We start from the raw sequence: 16,795 nt of genomic DNA on the forward strand, positions 1-16,795 counted from the left end.
TCAGAGTTGAGAAAGGGTGTCTTGGTCCCTGAAGAGAGGCGGAAGGTATGACTTTGAAGAAATTATTGTTTTTATTTTAAACACACCACAGAACATAATACTCAGGCAGATAAGTGCTCACTTTGCCTGGCACTTACCAGGGACTGTGGGGCAGAAAGCAAGCCCCTCCTCCTCCTGGCATTTCGGGGCTGTCCATCTTTATCCCTGAGGAGACTCTGGATTGAACCAAAAGACATAAAGGACCACTTCCTTGCTGGCTCTGAAAACAGGGCTAAACCAATTCCAAAAAAGATGCTCCAAAAATGTTTAGAGGAAGCACGGCTCCTGCATGTGGCCACGGTGAAGGTCAACACTCATTTGGAGAAGTAAAAATTCTGGGATGTTTATTCAACCCAACAGTCTCCTTACTTAAGGGGGCTATCTTCAGAAATATCTTCATCAATTGAGATTTAGCCACAGCTTACAAAAAGGAAGCAACCAGAAAGCTGGCCATAGGAAACCCACCTGAGTGACGCAGCTGTCTCAGCAGCTCCAGAATTCCCAGCCACAGGGGAAGGAGGGCCGCTGCTGTGATAGCAACTGACTATCAGTCATTTACTATCATTTACTGACTGCAGTAAATGCTATCAGAAATCACCTTCAACTCTGATAGTTCTCAGAAAGCAAACGAGCCAGAACCCAATTACACACACACACACACACACACACACACACACACACACACACACACACACACACACACACACACACACCCCTCCCCTTCTGGGTCTATTATTTCTCAGTTCCATCATTTTATTTTTTGATAAATACTGTATCAATTCCACTGAACCACTGGATGAAAATGAAATGGATTAGAAATAAAATAAAGAGATAGTATTCGGCATCAGTACTCGTGAAGTTCCTAAACCTGTTTTTCCCTGGTACACACATGGGTCAAGCCTGAGCAGTTGCAGGAATTCAAGACGGTGCTTTATAAATAGCTGCTAGGACAAAAAAAAAACAAAACTAAGAAAGCAAATGAGATGTAGCCAGGGTTTTCATACTTACTCTTTCCATGTGTATTGCCCACTGCTTTTACGTGGCCGTGAGTAAGAAAATCAAAATAAGCTGCTTTGATCAATTTCCAGTCTGACCCTTTGGAAACTGCCAGTAAACCAAGGCTGTGAAGCTGGGCACGAGTCTGGAAACTAGTGTTCGTATCTTCCCCCTTTGACCTTAACTGTATCCTACAATAAAATATGAATCTAAAGGCATTAAGATGAATGTGTCATGCCTTCTTCAACCTCAGAAAACCTAGTTACCCATCTCCCCTGAGCTGTCCTCTACACACATATTTTCTAGAAGCCAAGGCCAGGAGCAAACCCAGATCCCGAGTTTTTATGTCTATGTCCGAGGACATACCCAGCTAACTCTGGGTCACGGCAGGAGCCAGCATCTTTCGCCAGGTGGGGGACCTGGCAGGAGCCTCCTGCACCATGATGCCTGGTCGCCCGCCCTGGGCCTGGTGCATCCCTTTTCCTAAGGCACTGCAGTCCTCGCTGATAGGCATTAGGCGCTACAAACTTCTCCCTCCTGGGAAATGGAATGTTCTCTTCTAACCCCGATCCCAATCTAGATTCTGTCCCCTGGGGCTACAAGGACAATCTATGATCCCTCTCAGTCATTACCCCTCTTTTTAATCAATGCAACTGCCACCTCGTGCCCCAAATCTGGTCCGGAACCAGTTCCTTCCACGTGCCTTTATGACGAGCTCTGGGAATGCCCTCCATCACCACTCTGACCCCCCTCGAGATGCTCCAGAGACATGATGCTCTAAACAGCGTGTGGCTGGGGTCTGCAGTGGGTCTGGCTGGGGGCAGCAGGACACAGGACACTACTGTTTCTTGCTTTCCCTACACTGCCGCTAGCCCCACTGTCTCTAGGACAGCTGTGTCTCTATTTCCATAGTCTTAGATTCCTTCCAGAATATCACGGAGGACTTGACTGTGCCTGTGCTGTCTTACTCAGAAGAACAAGTCCAACCTCATGACCCTTCCACTGACAGTGGAGGGAAATTCCTATCCAGACAATTTATTTCACTAGTCACTCCAGCAAAACTACAAAAAGAGAAATGCTTTTTGGAAACCTTTTATTTTATTTTATTCTGGCTATACCACACGGCATGCGGGCTCTTAGTTCCCAGACCAGGGATAGAACCCTCACCCCCTGCAGTGGAAGCATGGCGTCTTAACCACTGCCAGGGTTAAACTGTAACCGCGACAGTGGTTAAGACTTAAGTGGTTAAGGTTAATGCAAAGTAGTCTAGAAGTGAATTCTGGATTGGGATTGGCTAAGTGGTTACAGCCAAGGAAGTTGTAAATATATAACTCTACATGTTAATTCACTTAAGATCGTACCTTAGAAATAAAGTGTTAACAATTTTGAAGTTACTAGCTTTCGGTAGCCATCCGTTGTTCCTGGCCCAGAATGAGATGTGGGGGAGGAAATGAGAATTTAAACTACAAATATAAAAATTTTTGATTACAGAGTGTGTGTGGCTTCCTCTATAAAATTTAACGCTGGTGGCAGGAAACAGGTGACAAAAAAATCTCTTCTCCTTAGTTCACATGAAGGTCTTAAGCATCACTGTTACTTTGTCCTAATGATAGTGGAGACCAAGGCAAGGGGCAAAAAACAGAATCCTGAAAAGCTACATCCAAAACATTCTTTCCAATTAAGACGTGTAAAAGCCTGTAATTTTATTTATGCGGTTAAAATTTATACTGGCAACGCACTAAGTGAAGTGCTCATCTGTTAATGCATATATATGGTGACTGATAACACACCAGAAGGATGAGGCATACTGAAAGCTTCCCAATTAAAACAAATTCACAAGAGGCAGCTGCCTCTTTTTATCCCACATCGTTATCAAGAGAGAAAACATTACACCTTAATTCCAGACACTATTTTGCATAATCACAAGGACGGAATCATTGTGTTTGGACATTTGATGCCTTAAATATTTGGCCTCAAAACATATGTCTGTTGCAGTTGGGCTGTCTGACTTCTCCCTAAAAAACTCACAAAGCTTGTGCATCTGAAGAGCACGTTTATGCTGAAAGGGACACAGGTGAACACAGCCCCAAAACCTTTTGTAGGAAACTCAATGATAAAAAGAAGTGTAAGAACTGAACGCTGTGTAAAAAATAAGAAAACCAAAAGGCTAAAGCGAGCAGAGAATCTGACCGGTATCGTGAGCGATCAATCAGAAAGATGGCTGGAGCCCAAGTTCCTTCATCCACTGACCAGCCTGTACCGACCTTGTTCAAGCCACCACCTAACCTCCGCGCACGACACGGCAATTCGGGGGGTGGGGGGCTGCGGGTCCTAGGCCTTCTCTGCAAACCACAGAAATGTTCTGTCCATGGCTGTGCTATGTCCCCCCACCAACACAGGAAAAGAATGGAAGCTAGAGTCACCGCCTTAGGGCAAATACAAGTGTAAGATGTGTAGAATTCTGCTCTGAAAGATGTCTGGTCTGGTGGTATCAAAGGTCTTTTTATCTGCTCAGGTTCTCAGGTTCTTCCTCTTCCTCCCGATGCCCTTTCCCCTCCAGAGACACAGCTGCTGGCCAAGCTCTACCACCTCATGGGCTCAGATCCCGGGTGCAGTAGTTTGGTTACCCCGTGCTGAGAAAACCACCATGCAATACCGACTCCACAGGGTCGTTCCAATCTAGAGCAACTCCCACCCCGCCCACACTGGATACCCTTCAGTGCTCTGACCGCTGCAGACTGGCTGCAACACCCTCCCAGTTCAGGAGGACACTGGTCCCCAGGCAGGTGGAGGGACTTGCCCCGGGGACTGGATGGCAGCATCACAGGAAAGACCAAGACTGGCCTGGGTCACCTGCTGGAACCTTCCACTCCAACAATTCCTATCAAACTATCAGAAAAAAGGACCGGAGAGAAAACGAAGCATGGTGTATTGTATGTGTCAGGCTTTCCTTACAGAGAAAACCCAGTTCTAAGCTTCAAACGAGCCCAGTGATAAAATCCACACGACAAAAGAGAGAATCACAGGCACTCATCCACTGCCTTAGATATCACGGAATTCTCTTTAAATCAACAAATATATGTGGTTCTGCCACGTACCAAATCATTTCCTTAAGTTGGCGAGTGGTTTTGACCAGTTTAGCAGAATTTATGCTCAGCTGTACGTAAAACTGAGGTCTGAATTCAAATATATACTAACATAGCATAGATCCAGAATTCTCTTCTAGACTACTCTGCATTAAAAAATTTCTCAAGGGATGAAAAAACAAATAAGAAACCTTCTTTTAGCCTCTTCCCCGACAAACTCACCCAAACTAAGGTTGTCAAGTGTGGCTCACCCCCTACATGCGCGCCCTGACCCCGCCAACACACATCTGCAAGAGAAAAACAGGTCCCTTCCACGTAAGCAAGCTTCTGTTAAAGAAGTCTCAAATCACTCACTAAATCTATAAATCACTTACATCGAAATGTTTTAGGAACTGGAGTGGGATCCATGCTCTGGTCCAGAATGTGACTTTCTCTGGGAAAAAAAAGTTCCCAGAGCGACTCAGATAGTCGAGAATTATTGTGTCGAACCAGTTTTAATTTTAACACATACACCCTCTTGGACTGAAATGGTTGATTCCATTTTTTAGAAATTTTAGCTCCAAAACCATTTTCACGCCTAAGGAAGGGCCGCAAAACCCAAACTAAATGCAGCATCTGGGCTTCCCTGGTGGCCCAGTGGTTGAGAGCCCGCCTGCCGATGCAGGGGACGCAGGTTCGTGCCCCGATCTGGGAAGATCCCACATGCTGCGGAGCGGCTGGGCCCGTGAGCCGTGGCCGCTGAGCCTGCGCGTCTGGAGCCTGTGCTCCGCAACGGGAGAGGCCACAGCAGTGAGAGGCCTGCGTACAGCCAAAAAAAAAAAAAAAAAAAAGAGCAGCATCGTGCCCTGTGCAGAGAGCCAGACACCCGTGCCGAAGGCCCAGGTTCAAGGCCCTGGCTCCAGCACCAGATGGGGCCTTGAACAGCCCTCACTCCTGGCCTGCGGGCACACGTGGCCAAGCAGCCCCCTCCCAGGATCTGGTCTGCTTCATCACCGTCTGGTTGAACCACAACTCTACTCATGAGCTGTGGGGATCTGGTCCAGGGTAGAGAACAGAGGAAATGCAAAGTGAATTTGGGTTTCCCACAGGACACTGGGAATATCAACTCATCCTAAGCAAATACTTAAAACCACGAAGGCCAGCCTCTTATAAACTGGGCTTCAACTCGTGCACCAGGGAAATGTTTGTACTGACTGTTGGCATTGGTCAGCCCACAGTGTGTGAAGCAAAAGTTCCCAAGGATTCACGATTTGCTCACTCAGAAGCAAAAACCAAAACTTAACGATGGCCAAAGGAGGAGAATTTCCTCAGGGAGAAGGAAAAAAAATTAAAAAGCTGTTTTAAAATTCTTGATTCTAGTCAGGCAATGAATATTTCTAATGTTAAATCCACAAGCAAAATAACTTTTATTTTGAAAAAAGGTGCAAAAACTTCTGATTGCAGGAAAAAGTAGTTCAGCCTATGTCTTATGTCTCCAGACCATTCTTGCTCCAAACACACGTCTTGAACTACTGTCACGTTTCTGCCAAATCCAATAGGCCGTCTCCCACAGGTGTCCCCAGCACAGGCCCGGTTCAGACAGAGCCAAGCGCAGTGTGGGTTTCCAGATGTTTCTCCATGGTCTAAAGATTCACCAAGGTTCCTTCTCAGGGTGATATACGGGTTCACAGGCAGGTGAGGGGTGATTTGGACCTCCCCCGCCCTCCCAGGCCAGTTTTTAGAATAGATTTTCTTTTTTTGTTTGTTTGTTCTGGGACCTGGCAGGGTTAGAATTATAGTAGCATTTTCAGATAATTCACTTCCCTGTGAGTTGCCTAAACTTCTGAAACGACAGCTCCTTTCCATGGAAAGGAGAAAAGAACATTTTATTGCGTCATGCTTGCTGACCTGCCATGGCCACGATGGTCACTGCACAGCAAAGAAAATAGTGACTGAGTCCCTACCAGCTGCTCTCTGCCCAGTAGCTTATGCAGAAGTCCCCCAACCCTTGGAAGTGAGCACTTCTGTCTCCACCTGATGGATGAGGAAACCGAAGCCCAGAGGGACTAATAGATCTGCCCAGGTCACTCATGGGTCTGAAGAACAGCCGGATGCCATCCAGATCCTGCTCCAGACCCATGCACAGCCCTGCAGGTAAGGCAGTAGCAGCTCACGGGCACTGAATCAACCAGTAACCCTGCCAGATGATGTTTTACAATAAAATACTCACTTTGCTAAAATAAGAGGCAGACTCCAAAAGAGTAAATTAGGGGGCTAATGTCCATCCAAGTACTCATGGTGATGGGCCAAAAGCTTGATCTCATCTGGATGAAATCATAAGGGGCGTGACAGTTAATACTGAATCATATGAGCAAGTTAATACTGAAATCGTACATGCCATAGTGACAAGCTGCTGTGCACGCCAAAAATGAAGATTAACATTAAGAGAAAATTTTAAATATATATTATTTATTAAATTTATTCTATTATAAATGCTAGCCATGATGATTTTCCATATACGACAACAACAACAAAAACAGGTAAGACCACCTGTAAGGTGAATACAAAAATATTCACTATTGGGGGCTTCCCCGGTGGCGCAGTGGTTGGGAGTCCGCCTGCCGATGCAGGGAACGCGGGTCCTTGCCCCGGTCCGGGAAGATCCCACGTGCCGCGGAGCGGCTGGGCCCGTGAGCCATGGCCGCTGAGCCTGCGCGTCCGGAGCCTGTGCTCCGCAACGGGAGAGGCCACAGCGGTGAGAGGCCCGTGTAGCGCCAAAAAAAAAAAAAAAAAAAAAAAAAAAAAATCACTATTAACATTTTGATATATTTTCCTTCTAATCTTCTTGTTATGCTTATAAACTCCTTGATACCACCAAATTACATGTTATGGAGTACATGTTCATGTCCACCACAAAACTCATATGCTAAAATCTCTTCCCCAGTGTGATGGTACTTGGTAGGTGGGGCCTTTGGGAGGTGATTAGGTCATGATGGTGGAGCCTTTGTGAATGGGATTAGTACCCTTGTAAGAGGAGGTCAAGGAGCTAGCTTGCCGTCTTTCCATCATATGAGGACAGTGAGAAGGTGGCCACCTACAAGCTAGGAAGAGGGGACCCCACCAGAGCCGGACCGTGGCGGCACCTTGACCTCAGACTTCCAGCTTCCAAAACTGTGAGACAAATGTTTATTATTGGAGCCACCCACTCTATGGTATTTTTATTACAGCAGCACAAACAGACTATGACACTAGGATGTCACCAAGAACTCTGTAACCTTTTTAAATTGAACATTATACCAGGAGCATTTTCCATGTGATCATTCTTTTTCACATCATCAGAAGACAGCACCACAGTCTGGCTAATGTAGAGGTTTTCCCATACCCTTTGGACTGCCAATAGTTTTCTGGTTGGTATAAAAAAACGCCATGATGAGCCCTCTGCACATACGTTTCTGCCAGCATTTCCTTCAAAAGGAAGGAATGGCAGGCCCTGTTCTGTGCCTGCAGAGCAGGGTCGGCGGGTGGGCAGGCGGGTGGGCAGGCGGGTGGGCAGCACGGTGCTCGCAGCCCGGTGCCCGACACAGCACAGGACCAAGGCGGCCGGGTCTTAAAGGACAGACGTTCGCTTTGGGTCCACAGGACCTCCAGAGAAGGAAAGCAGTCTTAGGTCACATGCCCCGGCACGGGTCCTGGCCACTGACCAAGCAGAATGACCAGAGGACAGTGACCAGAAGGTGAAAGCAGATGGAAATTGTGTCACAGGAGGAATACACTGAGGCTGACCCAACAAAGGAGGAATGAAGACCACCGGACTCCAGTGTGGGAGGTGGGAGCGGTTGCCGGTCCACGGGGAGTCCCATCCAACACAAGCAGGGTGACCACAGACCAGGGGCGTGCAGAGACTCGGGCACTGGGCAAGGGCTCCGATTCAGTGGTTTTCAAGTAGGTCAGGAAGCAAGGCATCAAGACACTCGAGCATTCAACCGGCAATTATGTGCGTATGTCTATCTAGAAATCTAATACCACAAAGGCCCTAAATACTAACCCAGACAAATCAGTGGATGATTGATCTTTCTCCTGCCTTAGAGTCCAATCACACAGAACTACAAGACTTTCCATCTTCCTGATGAGAAGTTCCCTTATGGCATGTGGAATCAGACTTGTGTCACCCGTACATTTTCAGGCAGTGCGTTCGAGGGTGGCATGGTGTGTACCCTGTGAGGGCACAACACAATAATAGATACTGCAGTTAGTATCTGAAAAAACTGGCTAGGATTACTGTTAAACCGCTTCCTGACATTAAAAACCTACTATTCCATATAGAGAATAAAAATAAAGGGTGAAAGAGGTGATTTCTAAAATTCTGAGTAGTACTTTGCAACCAGAGCCAATCAATACCAATCATAAAGAGTCAAAAGAAGATATAGATTTTTTAGCTCCATGAAGGTGGGGTCACCCTACTCCCCCAGGTCCTCCTTTTTACAACTAAGCTGGCAGGACTGAGAGGGGAAAGAGCGTGGGCTGCCTGGGGACCACGGGGCTTGAGGAATGACAGGGTGGCGAGTTCCCTGGTTTGCTCCTTACCCTCCATACACCCCGGCCAGGGCACTGCAGAGGCCTGCAACGTGATTTCCAACAGGCAGAGAGAAAACGCTCCAAGGAAAGCTGTTCTCTTTAGCCAAAGGACTGGGGAATGGGGGCCCCCAACAGAAAGCCTTTTGGCCATACCCACCCTACTCCAGCTGAACACTGCACGCTGCCCGTCCCCCTGCCCAGCACAGGTGGCTGGTGCTCTGAAACCACTCAGGTGGTACTGCCAGGCCCTGCCCAGTGGAAACAGATGGCGCTGTGATTCCCCCCACCTCCAGGGCCCCAGAGACAGCTGATGCTCCACCTTGACTATGCAGCATGGAGGTGGTACCAGGCAGGGTGAGTCGCCACTACACACACACACACACACACACACACACACACCATGTATCAGCGGGCCCAGCCCCCACCTCCACCCAATGCTGACAAGCAATGAGACAGAACAAGTCAGAGTGAGTCAGCCCTCACTTCCCCCACCTCAGGCCGCCGGGGAAGGCTTAGCAGGAAGCTGAACCTGCCCAGCCCCCGGCAGCAGCAAAACTGAATGAGGTGGTGGAAAACAGGGCTAGTGGCCCACTGATCCCCCTATACCCCAGCCTCAACGGTCAGTGGGACCCGGTGGGTCACTGCGCCTCCACGCCCACCCGGCATGAAGGAGAACGAAGGGGAACTCACACCCAGCACCAGTGAGGGGAACGAGGTGGTGGAAGGCAGGGCTGGTGTGTTCCACCTGCACCCCCGCCAGCCCTCACGCTGGTGTAGACGGGGAGCAGAGAGGAACTGAGCATTGGCCCCCACCCTGCAGAAACAAGGCCTGCAAGTCAGCCCTCCGCCTTTTCCCCCTCCAGGTGTCAACAGGGGCCAGGGGAGCTAAGCGTACACCCCCGACTGGGCTCCGTGAAGCCGTGCTGGTCGGTGCCCTGCTTTTGCTGGGAAAGTAGCAGCAAGGCCCAGGAGGGATCTGAACGTCCACCCCACCCGGCAGAAGCAGGCAAAATTTTAGAACTGAAAAATACATTTAAAGTAAAAAAGCAAAAAAAAAATCACTGGAAAGGACCAATAATAGAGCGGAAGTGACACAGGAGGGAATCGGCGGACATGAGGCTAATCAGTAGAATTTAGTTAATCAGAACAAAGAGAATATATGATGAAGAATGAACAGAGTCTCAGGGACCTGTCAGACCACAACAAAAATACTAATACTCTTTTGTCACGGAAGTCCCCAAAGAGGCAGGCAGGGACTGAAAAAATATCCAGAGACATAATGGCTGAAAACTTCCCAAACTTGGCAGAAAATATCAAACCACGGATTCAAGAAGCCGAGTGAACCGTGAAAGGGATAAACCCAAAGAAATCCAAGCCACATTAAACTTCTGGAAACTAAAAGACAAAGAAAAACCCCTGAAAGCAGCCAGACAGAAATTACACATTACTTACAGGAGAACAATTCGAATGACAAAGGATTTCCCACCTGCAACCATGAAGGTCAGGAGCAAGTGGCATGTTTTTCAAGCACTGAAAAAAACAACAACCGTCAACCGCAAATTCTATAACCAGTGAAAATATCCTTGGGGGGTGCAGGGGGGCGAGGGGAAATAAAGACATTCGCGGATGAAGGAGAACTAAGGATTGTTGCCAGCAGGCCTGTCACTGAAGAATGACTGAAGAAGTCCTCTCAACAGGGAGGAAATGATAACAGAGTCTTAGGACTTCAGAAAGGAAAGAATATTGGAATGGGAAAAAGTGGGAGTAAATAACTAGCCTACTTCTCAGGAGTTTCTTAAATTACATTTAGCAAAAGAGATAACGTCATCTGACATGGTGCTCAATGTATATGGAGGAAATATTTATGACAATTATATTTGAAAATCGGGGCAGGTAAGGGAACCTAAATGGAAGAAGCAAGGTACCTACACTGCAAGTGAAGTCATAAAATGGTGACGCCACTGACGGTGGTAGATTATAGTAAGTTACATCTGCATAGTGTAATAGCAGAGCAATATATGTAAAAACACTACAAAAAAAAGGCAAGATGGAATCCTAAAAAATGTTCAGATAACTCACAGTAAGGTTGAAAAAAAGAAAATAGGAAACAGAAACACAGAGGAAACAGAAAGATAGTAAAATGGCAGACTTAAGCTCTTAAAATACCAACAAGTACCTTAAATATAAACAGTCTAAATGCACCACTAAAAAGACACATTGGGTGTGGCAGAAAAAACCAGTATCATCTAAAGATATGTCGTATGCAAAAAAACTTATTTCAAATACAACATAGGTAGGCTGGAAGGGTAAGGATGGAAAAAGATATCCCATGTAAACATTGCTAATGTTTTTTACAAAAAACAGGGGGTGGCTATGCTTTGTAGCAATGATAAAAGGATCAACCTAACAAGAAGATGTAGTTCAAAATGTGCAAACACCAAACAGTGCCTCGAAATACACGGAGCAAAATCTGACAGATATGAAAGGAGAAAGAGACAAATCCACCATTATAGTTGGGGACTTCAACACTACACTGAGCAGATGACAGAACTACTAGACAGAAAATCAGCAAAGATACAGAAGAACCAAACAACAAAACCAACCAATAAGACTAAATCGACAAATACATAATGAACATGCCAACCAACAACAGCAGAAGACAGGTGTTTTTTTGTTTTTTTTTTTCAAGCACTCATAGACCATCCACCAAAAACAGACCATATCCTGAGCCGTAAAACAAACCGCAACGAATTCAAAAGAACTGAAATCATACAGAGTATGTTCTTTGACCATATTGGAATCAAATAAGAAAACAATAACAGAAAGACAAGACAGTCTTCACGCACTTGGGAGTGAAACAACACATGTCTAAATAATCTAGGGTCAGAAAGGGAGTCTCAAAGGAAATAAAAAGAAAACACACAGAAGTCAATGGAAATGAAAACACAATATACCAAAACATGTGGGATACAGTTAAAGCAGGAGAGAAGGGAAATTTACGGCACTAAATGCTTGCAGTAGAAAGGTCTCAAAACACTACTCTCTAAGTTTCTACCCTCAAGAAATTAGGAAAAACAAAACAGACACAAAGCAAACAGAAGAATAATAAAACAACAGAACTGAAAACAGGAAAATAATAGAGAAAAGTCAACAAAACAAAAGACTGGTTTAAAAAAACAAAACTGGGGAATTCCCTGGTGGTCCAGTGGTTAGGACTCCGTACTTTCACTGCTGTGGGCCCCAGTTTGATCCCTGGTCAGGGAACTAAGATCCCACATGCTGCACACAGCCAAGAAAAAAAAAAAAGTGTTTAAAAAAACAAAACTGACAAAATCTGATAAAGATTAAAAAGACTGATAAAGATTAAAAAGTAAGAAAACATAAGTCACCAATATCAGGAATAAAATGGGCTATCACAACAGATCCTGTATCCATTTTAAAAGATAATAAGGGAACACTATAAACACTTCATAGGCTCAAAAATTCAACAACTTAGAAGAGATGGACCAATTCCGTGAAAACCACAAAGTACCAAAACTCAACCAAGATGAAACAGATAAACTGAATAGTCCTATAAACACTAAAAAATTGAATTTGTAATTTTAAAACACCCAGAAAAGAAATCTCCACGTTCAGATGGTTTCATTAGAGCATCCCACCAAACATTTAAAGAAATATTAATACCAATTTTACAGAATCTCTTCCAGAATAGGGCAGGAGGGAACACTACGCAACCCACTATTAAGGCCTTGATCAAAACCAGACAGTCTTAATCCACAGATAAATACCTCTCATGAACTTAGGCACAAACACCCTCCACAAAATATTAGCAAATTCAATTCAGCAATTATGAAAAGAACTACACCCTGACCAAGAAGGATTTATCCCAGGCATGCAAGGTAGATTAATACTGAAAGTCAACATAACACAGCATATCAACTGGCTAACGTAAGTCACATGATCATATCAACTGATGCAGAATAAATGTTTTATAAAACCCAACATCCATTCCATTCATGATAAAAACTCTCAGCAGTCTAGAAATAAAGAGAAACTTCTTCATATTTTTAAAGAGCATCTACAAAATAGCTACTTCATACTTAATGGTTAAAGACTGAAAGCTTTCCTGTTAAGATCAGGAGAAAAGGCAAAGATGTCTGCTCTCACCACTCCTATTCACCATAGCACTGGAAGTTCTAGCCAGTGCATTAAGGCAAGAAAAAGAAATAAAATACAAATCAGAAAGGAAGAAATAAAACTGTGCCTATTTTCAGATTACATGATTGTCTAGATAGGTCTCCCAAGAAATTTTTGAATTAGAGTTCAACAAGGCTGTAGGATATTAAGATCAATGCACAAAAATGAACTGCATTTCTATATACTAAAATGAATACGTAGAAACTGAAATAAAAAATAAAGTACCATTAATAATTTCTCCAAGGTAAATAAAATCTAACAAAATATGCATAAGATGTTTATGCTGGAAATTACAACACCTAAAGACCTCAATACTTGAAGAGACATCCCTGCTTATGGATTAGAAGACTTAGCCTAGTAAAGAGGCAAATTCTTCTCCAAAGTGACTTACAGGTTTACCAAAATTCCTATCAAAATCCCAGCAGGGGTTTTGGTAGGCACAGACAAGCTTATTCTAAAATTTATATGAAAAGGCACAGGGCCTAGGCTAAAACAATTTTGAAAAAGTAGAATAAAGTCTGAAGAATCACTCTACCCATTATAATGGCTTCAGACACAACCACAGGAATAAGGCAGTGTGGTATTGGCAGAGGGACAGATACATCGATTAATGGAACACCAAAGAGAAACTGGAAACAAACCCACACAAACCTGACAACTGATCTCTGACCAAGGTGCAAAGCCATGAGATTGAAAAAGAAAAATCTTTTCGACAAACAGCACTAGAGCAGCTGGGCACCGTAGTCCAAAAGAATAAACACTGACCTAAATCTCATACCTAACACACAAATTAACTCAACATAAATCAGAGATCTAAGTGTAAAATGTAACACTCTAAGACTTCCAGGAAAAAAAAGAAAAACCTAGGAAAATAATTTGGGGACTTAGAGCCTGGTGAAGAGTTCTTAGACGGGGCACCAAAAGCATGATCCACAGGAGGAAAAACTGATTAAACGCACTTCATCAAAATTAAAAACTTTTGCTCTATGAAGAGCATAGAAAGACAAGCTACAGATTGGGAGAAGACATTTGTAAATCACATACCTGACAAAGGCCTTGCTTCAGTCTAGAATACGTAAAAACTCTCAAAGCCCAAGAGTTAAAAAAAAAAAAAAAATCCAATTAGAAAATGAGTGAAAGACATGAACAACCATTTCACAGGAGGGTAGACAGAGGCAAAAAACACACAGAAAATATTCAACATCATTAAAACTACAATGAGATATCCTTACGCGCAAGTCCGAATGGCTAAGATACAAAATAGTGATAATACCAAATGCTGGCTAAGATCTGGAAAAAACGGATCTCCCACACATCACTGATGGAAATATAAAACGGCACAGCCACACTCTGGCAAACTGTTTGGGCAGTTTCTTAAAAAACTCGAGTACCGTAGGATCCAACAATTGCGCTTCTGGGCATTTATCCCAGAGAAATGAGACTCTGTTCACACAAAAACCCATAGAGCACAGTTCACAGCGGCAGTTCTGTTGCCCTGGTGAAGCCCTGGTGGCCAGTCTGATGGGTGACTTCACCAGGAAGACTGTGCCCATGGCCTTCAACTGGCAGCTGCCCGAAGATGTACCCGAGGACAATGTGTAACGTCCAATGCAGGCTGGCAAATGCCCCCCAAGTGCCAGCTGTGCCAGGTCCCTGCCAGAGCTGCAAATGGCCCAAATGTCTTTCAACAGGTCAACAGCTAAACTGTAGTACATCTAATACACACAGCATCCTGGGTGGATCTCCAAGGTATTATGCTGAGTGAAAAAAGCCAAACTCAAAATGTCACACATAGTATGACACTATAGCATACTTGGAAGAACAGAGGTATAGATATGCAGCACAGATTAGTGGCTGTCAGGGGTTAGGGAGCAGGAGGGAGTTGGCTGTGATATACAAAGGTAGCAAGAGAATCCTTGAGATGGAACTGTTCTGGATCTTGACTGTGCTGGTGGTCACACAAACCTACACATTTGATGAAATTGCACAGAAGTAATAAACACACTCTCACACACACAAATGGAATGCACGTGGAATTGGTGAAATCTGCATAAGGCAGCTGGAGTCTATCAAGGTCATGTGCTGGCTATGATACTATACTATTTAAACAAGGTGTTGCCATTGTGAGAAACTGGGTAAAGGACACACACATAGGTCCTTCTCTGGGTTACTTCTTACAACTGCATGTCAAACTAGAATTATCTCACAATAAAGTCCTTTTAAAGATGTAAAACTTAAAAATGTCTAGACAGCTATCAATTTCTAAATTTTGTTTGGAACCAGTAAAGAAAATTTTCCCTCTCTTTCGTCACTTTCTCTCCCCACACAGGACATACAAAGTGAATTTGTTTCTCTTGGTGTCCAAACGAGTGACCCTGGGGGGTCTGAAGGCCAGAACCAGGTCTTCAGCAAAGAAGATTCTATCTCTGTCATCAGGCTCCAGGGCACCCTGAGGTGCCCGAGGAACCAAATCACTCCGCCTTCCACCTTTTCAAAGCCTGCATGTACTACAGAGTTTAAAGAGGTGAAACAAAACAGATACTCATATTTGCCTGGAGAACAGATCTACAAAGCTCACTTGATGTTTAAGATGCTTACAAGATTAGGGTAATTACTTTCACTCGTCTAAGTCAACAAAAGCAACCAAAGGAGTAAGTTCCACGGACATGATGTGCTTTGAGTGGAAGAATCAGGTCTGGCTTGCTAAAGCACAAAGCCCGGTCCAGCTCCTCCATCTGCCAGGCCAACCCAACCGTTCTGTTAAAACAGAATGCCAGTGGAAAATCTAATTTGATATTTTTCTAGTACCCACACTTAAAAAAAGTAAAAAGAAACCAGTCAAATTAATCTCAGAACAAACTTAATGGCCAACATATATAGGAAAAGATGCTCAACGTGACTAATCATTACGGAGCTGCAAATCTAAACCACAACGAGTTATCACCTCACACCTGTTAAAATGGCTATTACCAGGGCTTCCCTGGTGGCGCAGTGGTTGAGAGTCCGCCTGCCGACGCAGGGGACACGGGTTCGTGCCCCGGTCCGGGAGGATCCCACATGCCGCGGAGCGGCTGGGCCCGTGAGCCGTGGCCGCTGAGCCTGCGCGTCCGGAGCCTGTGCTCCGCGACGGGAGGGGCCGCAACGGTGGGAGGCCCGCGTACCACAAAGAAAAAAAAAAAAAAAAAAAAAAAATGGCTATTACCAAAAAGATAAGAGATACAAAAATGCTGGTGAGGCTGTGAAGAAAAGGGACACTGTTGGTGGGAATGTAAATTAGTGCAGCCACTGTGGAAAATAGTATGGAGGTTCCTCAAAAAATTAAAAATAGTTCTACCATATGATCCAGCCATCCCACTTCTGGGTACACATCTGAAAGAATTGAAAGCAAGAGCTTAAAGAGACATAAGTACATCCATGTTCACGGTAGCATTACTCACAATAGCCAAGAGATGAAAGCAACCCAAATACCCATCGACAGATGAATGGACGAAGAAAAAGTGGTCTATACATACAATAGAATATTATTCAGCCTTAAAAAGGAAGGAAATCCGCTTCACATGCTTTAGCAGAGATGACCCTTGAGGACATTATGCTAAGTGAAATAAGCTAGTCAGAAAAAGCCAAATACTGTGCGACTCCACTCATGAGGTACCTAGTTAGAGTCATCAGAATCACAGAGGCAGATGGCAAAATGGTGGCTGCTAAGAACTGGGTGGGAGAGAAGAATGCAGAGGTGCTTTACTGGCTACTGAACTTCAGTTTTGCAGGACGAAAAAGTTCTGAGGACTGGAAGATGTGAAGATACTCAACACGACTAAAGGGTACACTTAGAAACAGTTACGATGGTAAATTTTGTGTTTACCACACACACACACACACACACACGAAATATATATATATATATATATATATATAATTTAACC

General features: G+C 44.5%; 1 protein-coding gene across 18 annotated transcripts in view; it reads right to left on the reverse strand.

The window, feature by feature from the left end:
* The window catches only part of BCL2L11 (BCL2 like 11), a 107,090-nt gene that overhangs the window by 82,999 nt on the left and 7,296 nt on the right, over window positions 1-16,795 (reverse strand). Inside the window, exon 3 of one of the 18 annotated variants that reach the window (XM_055088895.1) lies at window positions 1,048-1,226. The exons of 15 other annotated variants lie outside the window; for them this stretch is intronic. In XM_055088895.1, the coding sequence (XP_054944870.1) occupies window positions 1,216-1,226 (11 nt within the window). In that variant the 3' untranslated portion in view covers window positions 1,048-1,215. Of the gene's footprint in view, window positions 1-769; window positions 1,227-7,006; window positions 8,316-16,795 lie in introns of those variants that run through there. 2 more of the 18 variants (XM_028496793.1, XM_024129907.2) reach the window with 2 other exon arrangements.

Source organism: Physeter macrocephalus, chromosome 12, assembly GCF_002837175.3.
Source record: "Physeter macrocephalus isolate SW-GA chromosome 12, ASM283717v5, whole genome shotgun sequence".
Lineage (NCBI taxonomy): Eukaryota > Metazoa > Chordata > Mammalia > Artiodactyla > Physeteridae > Physeter > Physeter macrocephalus.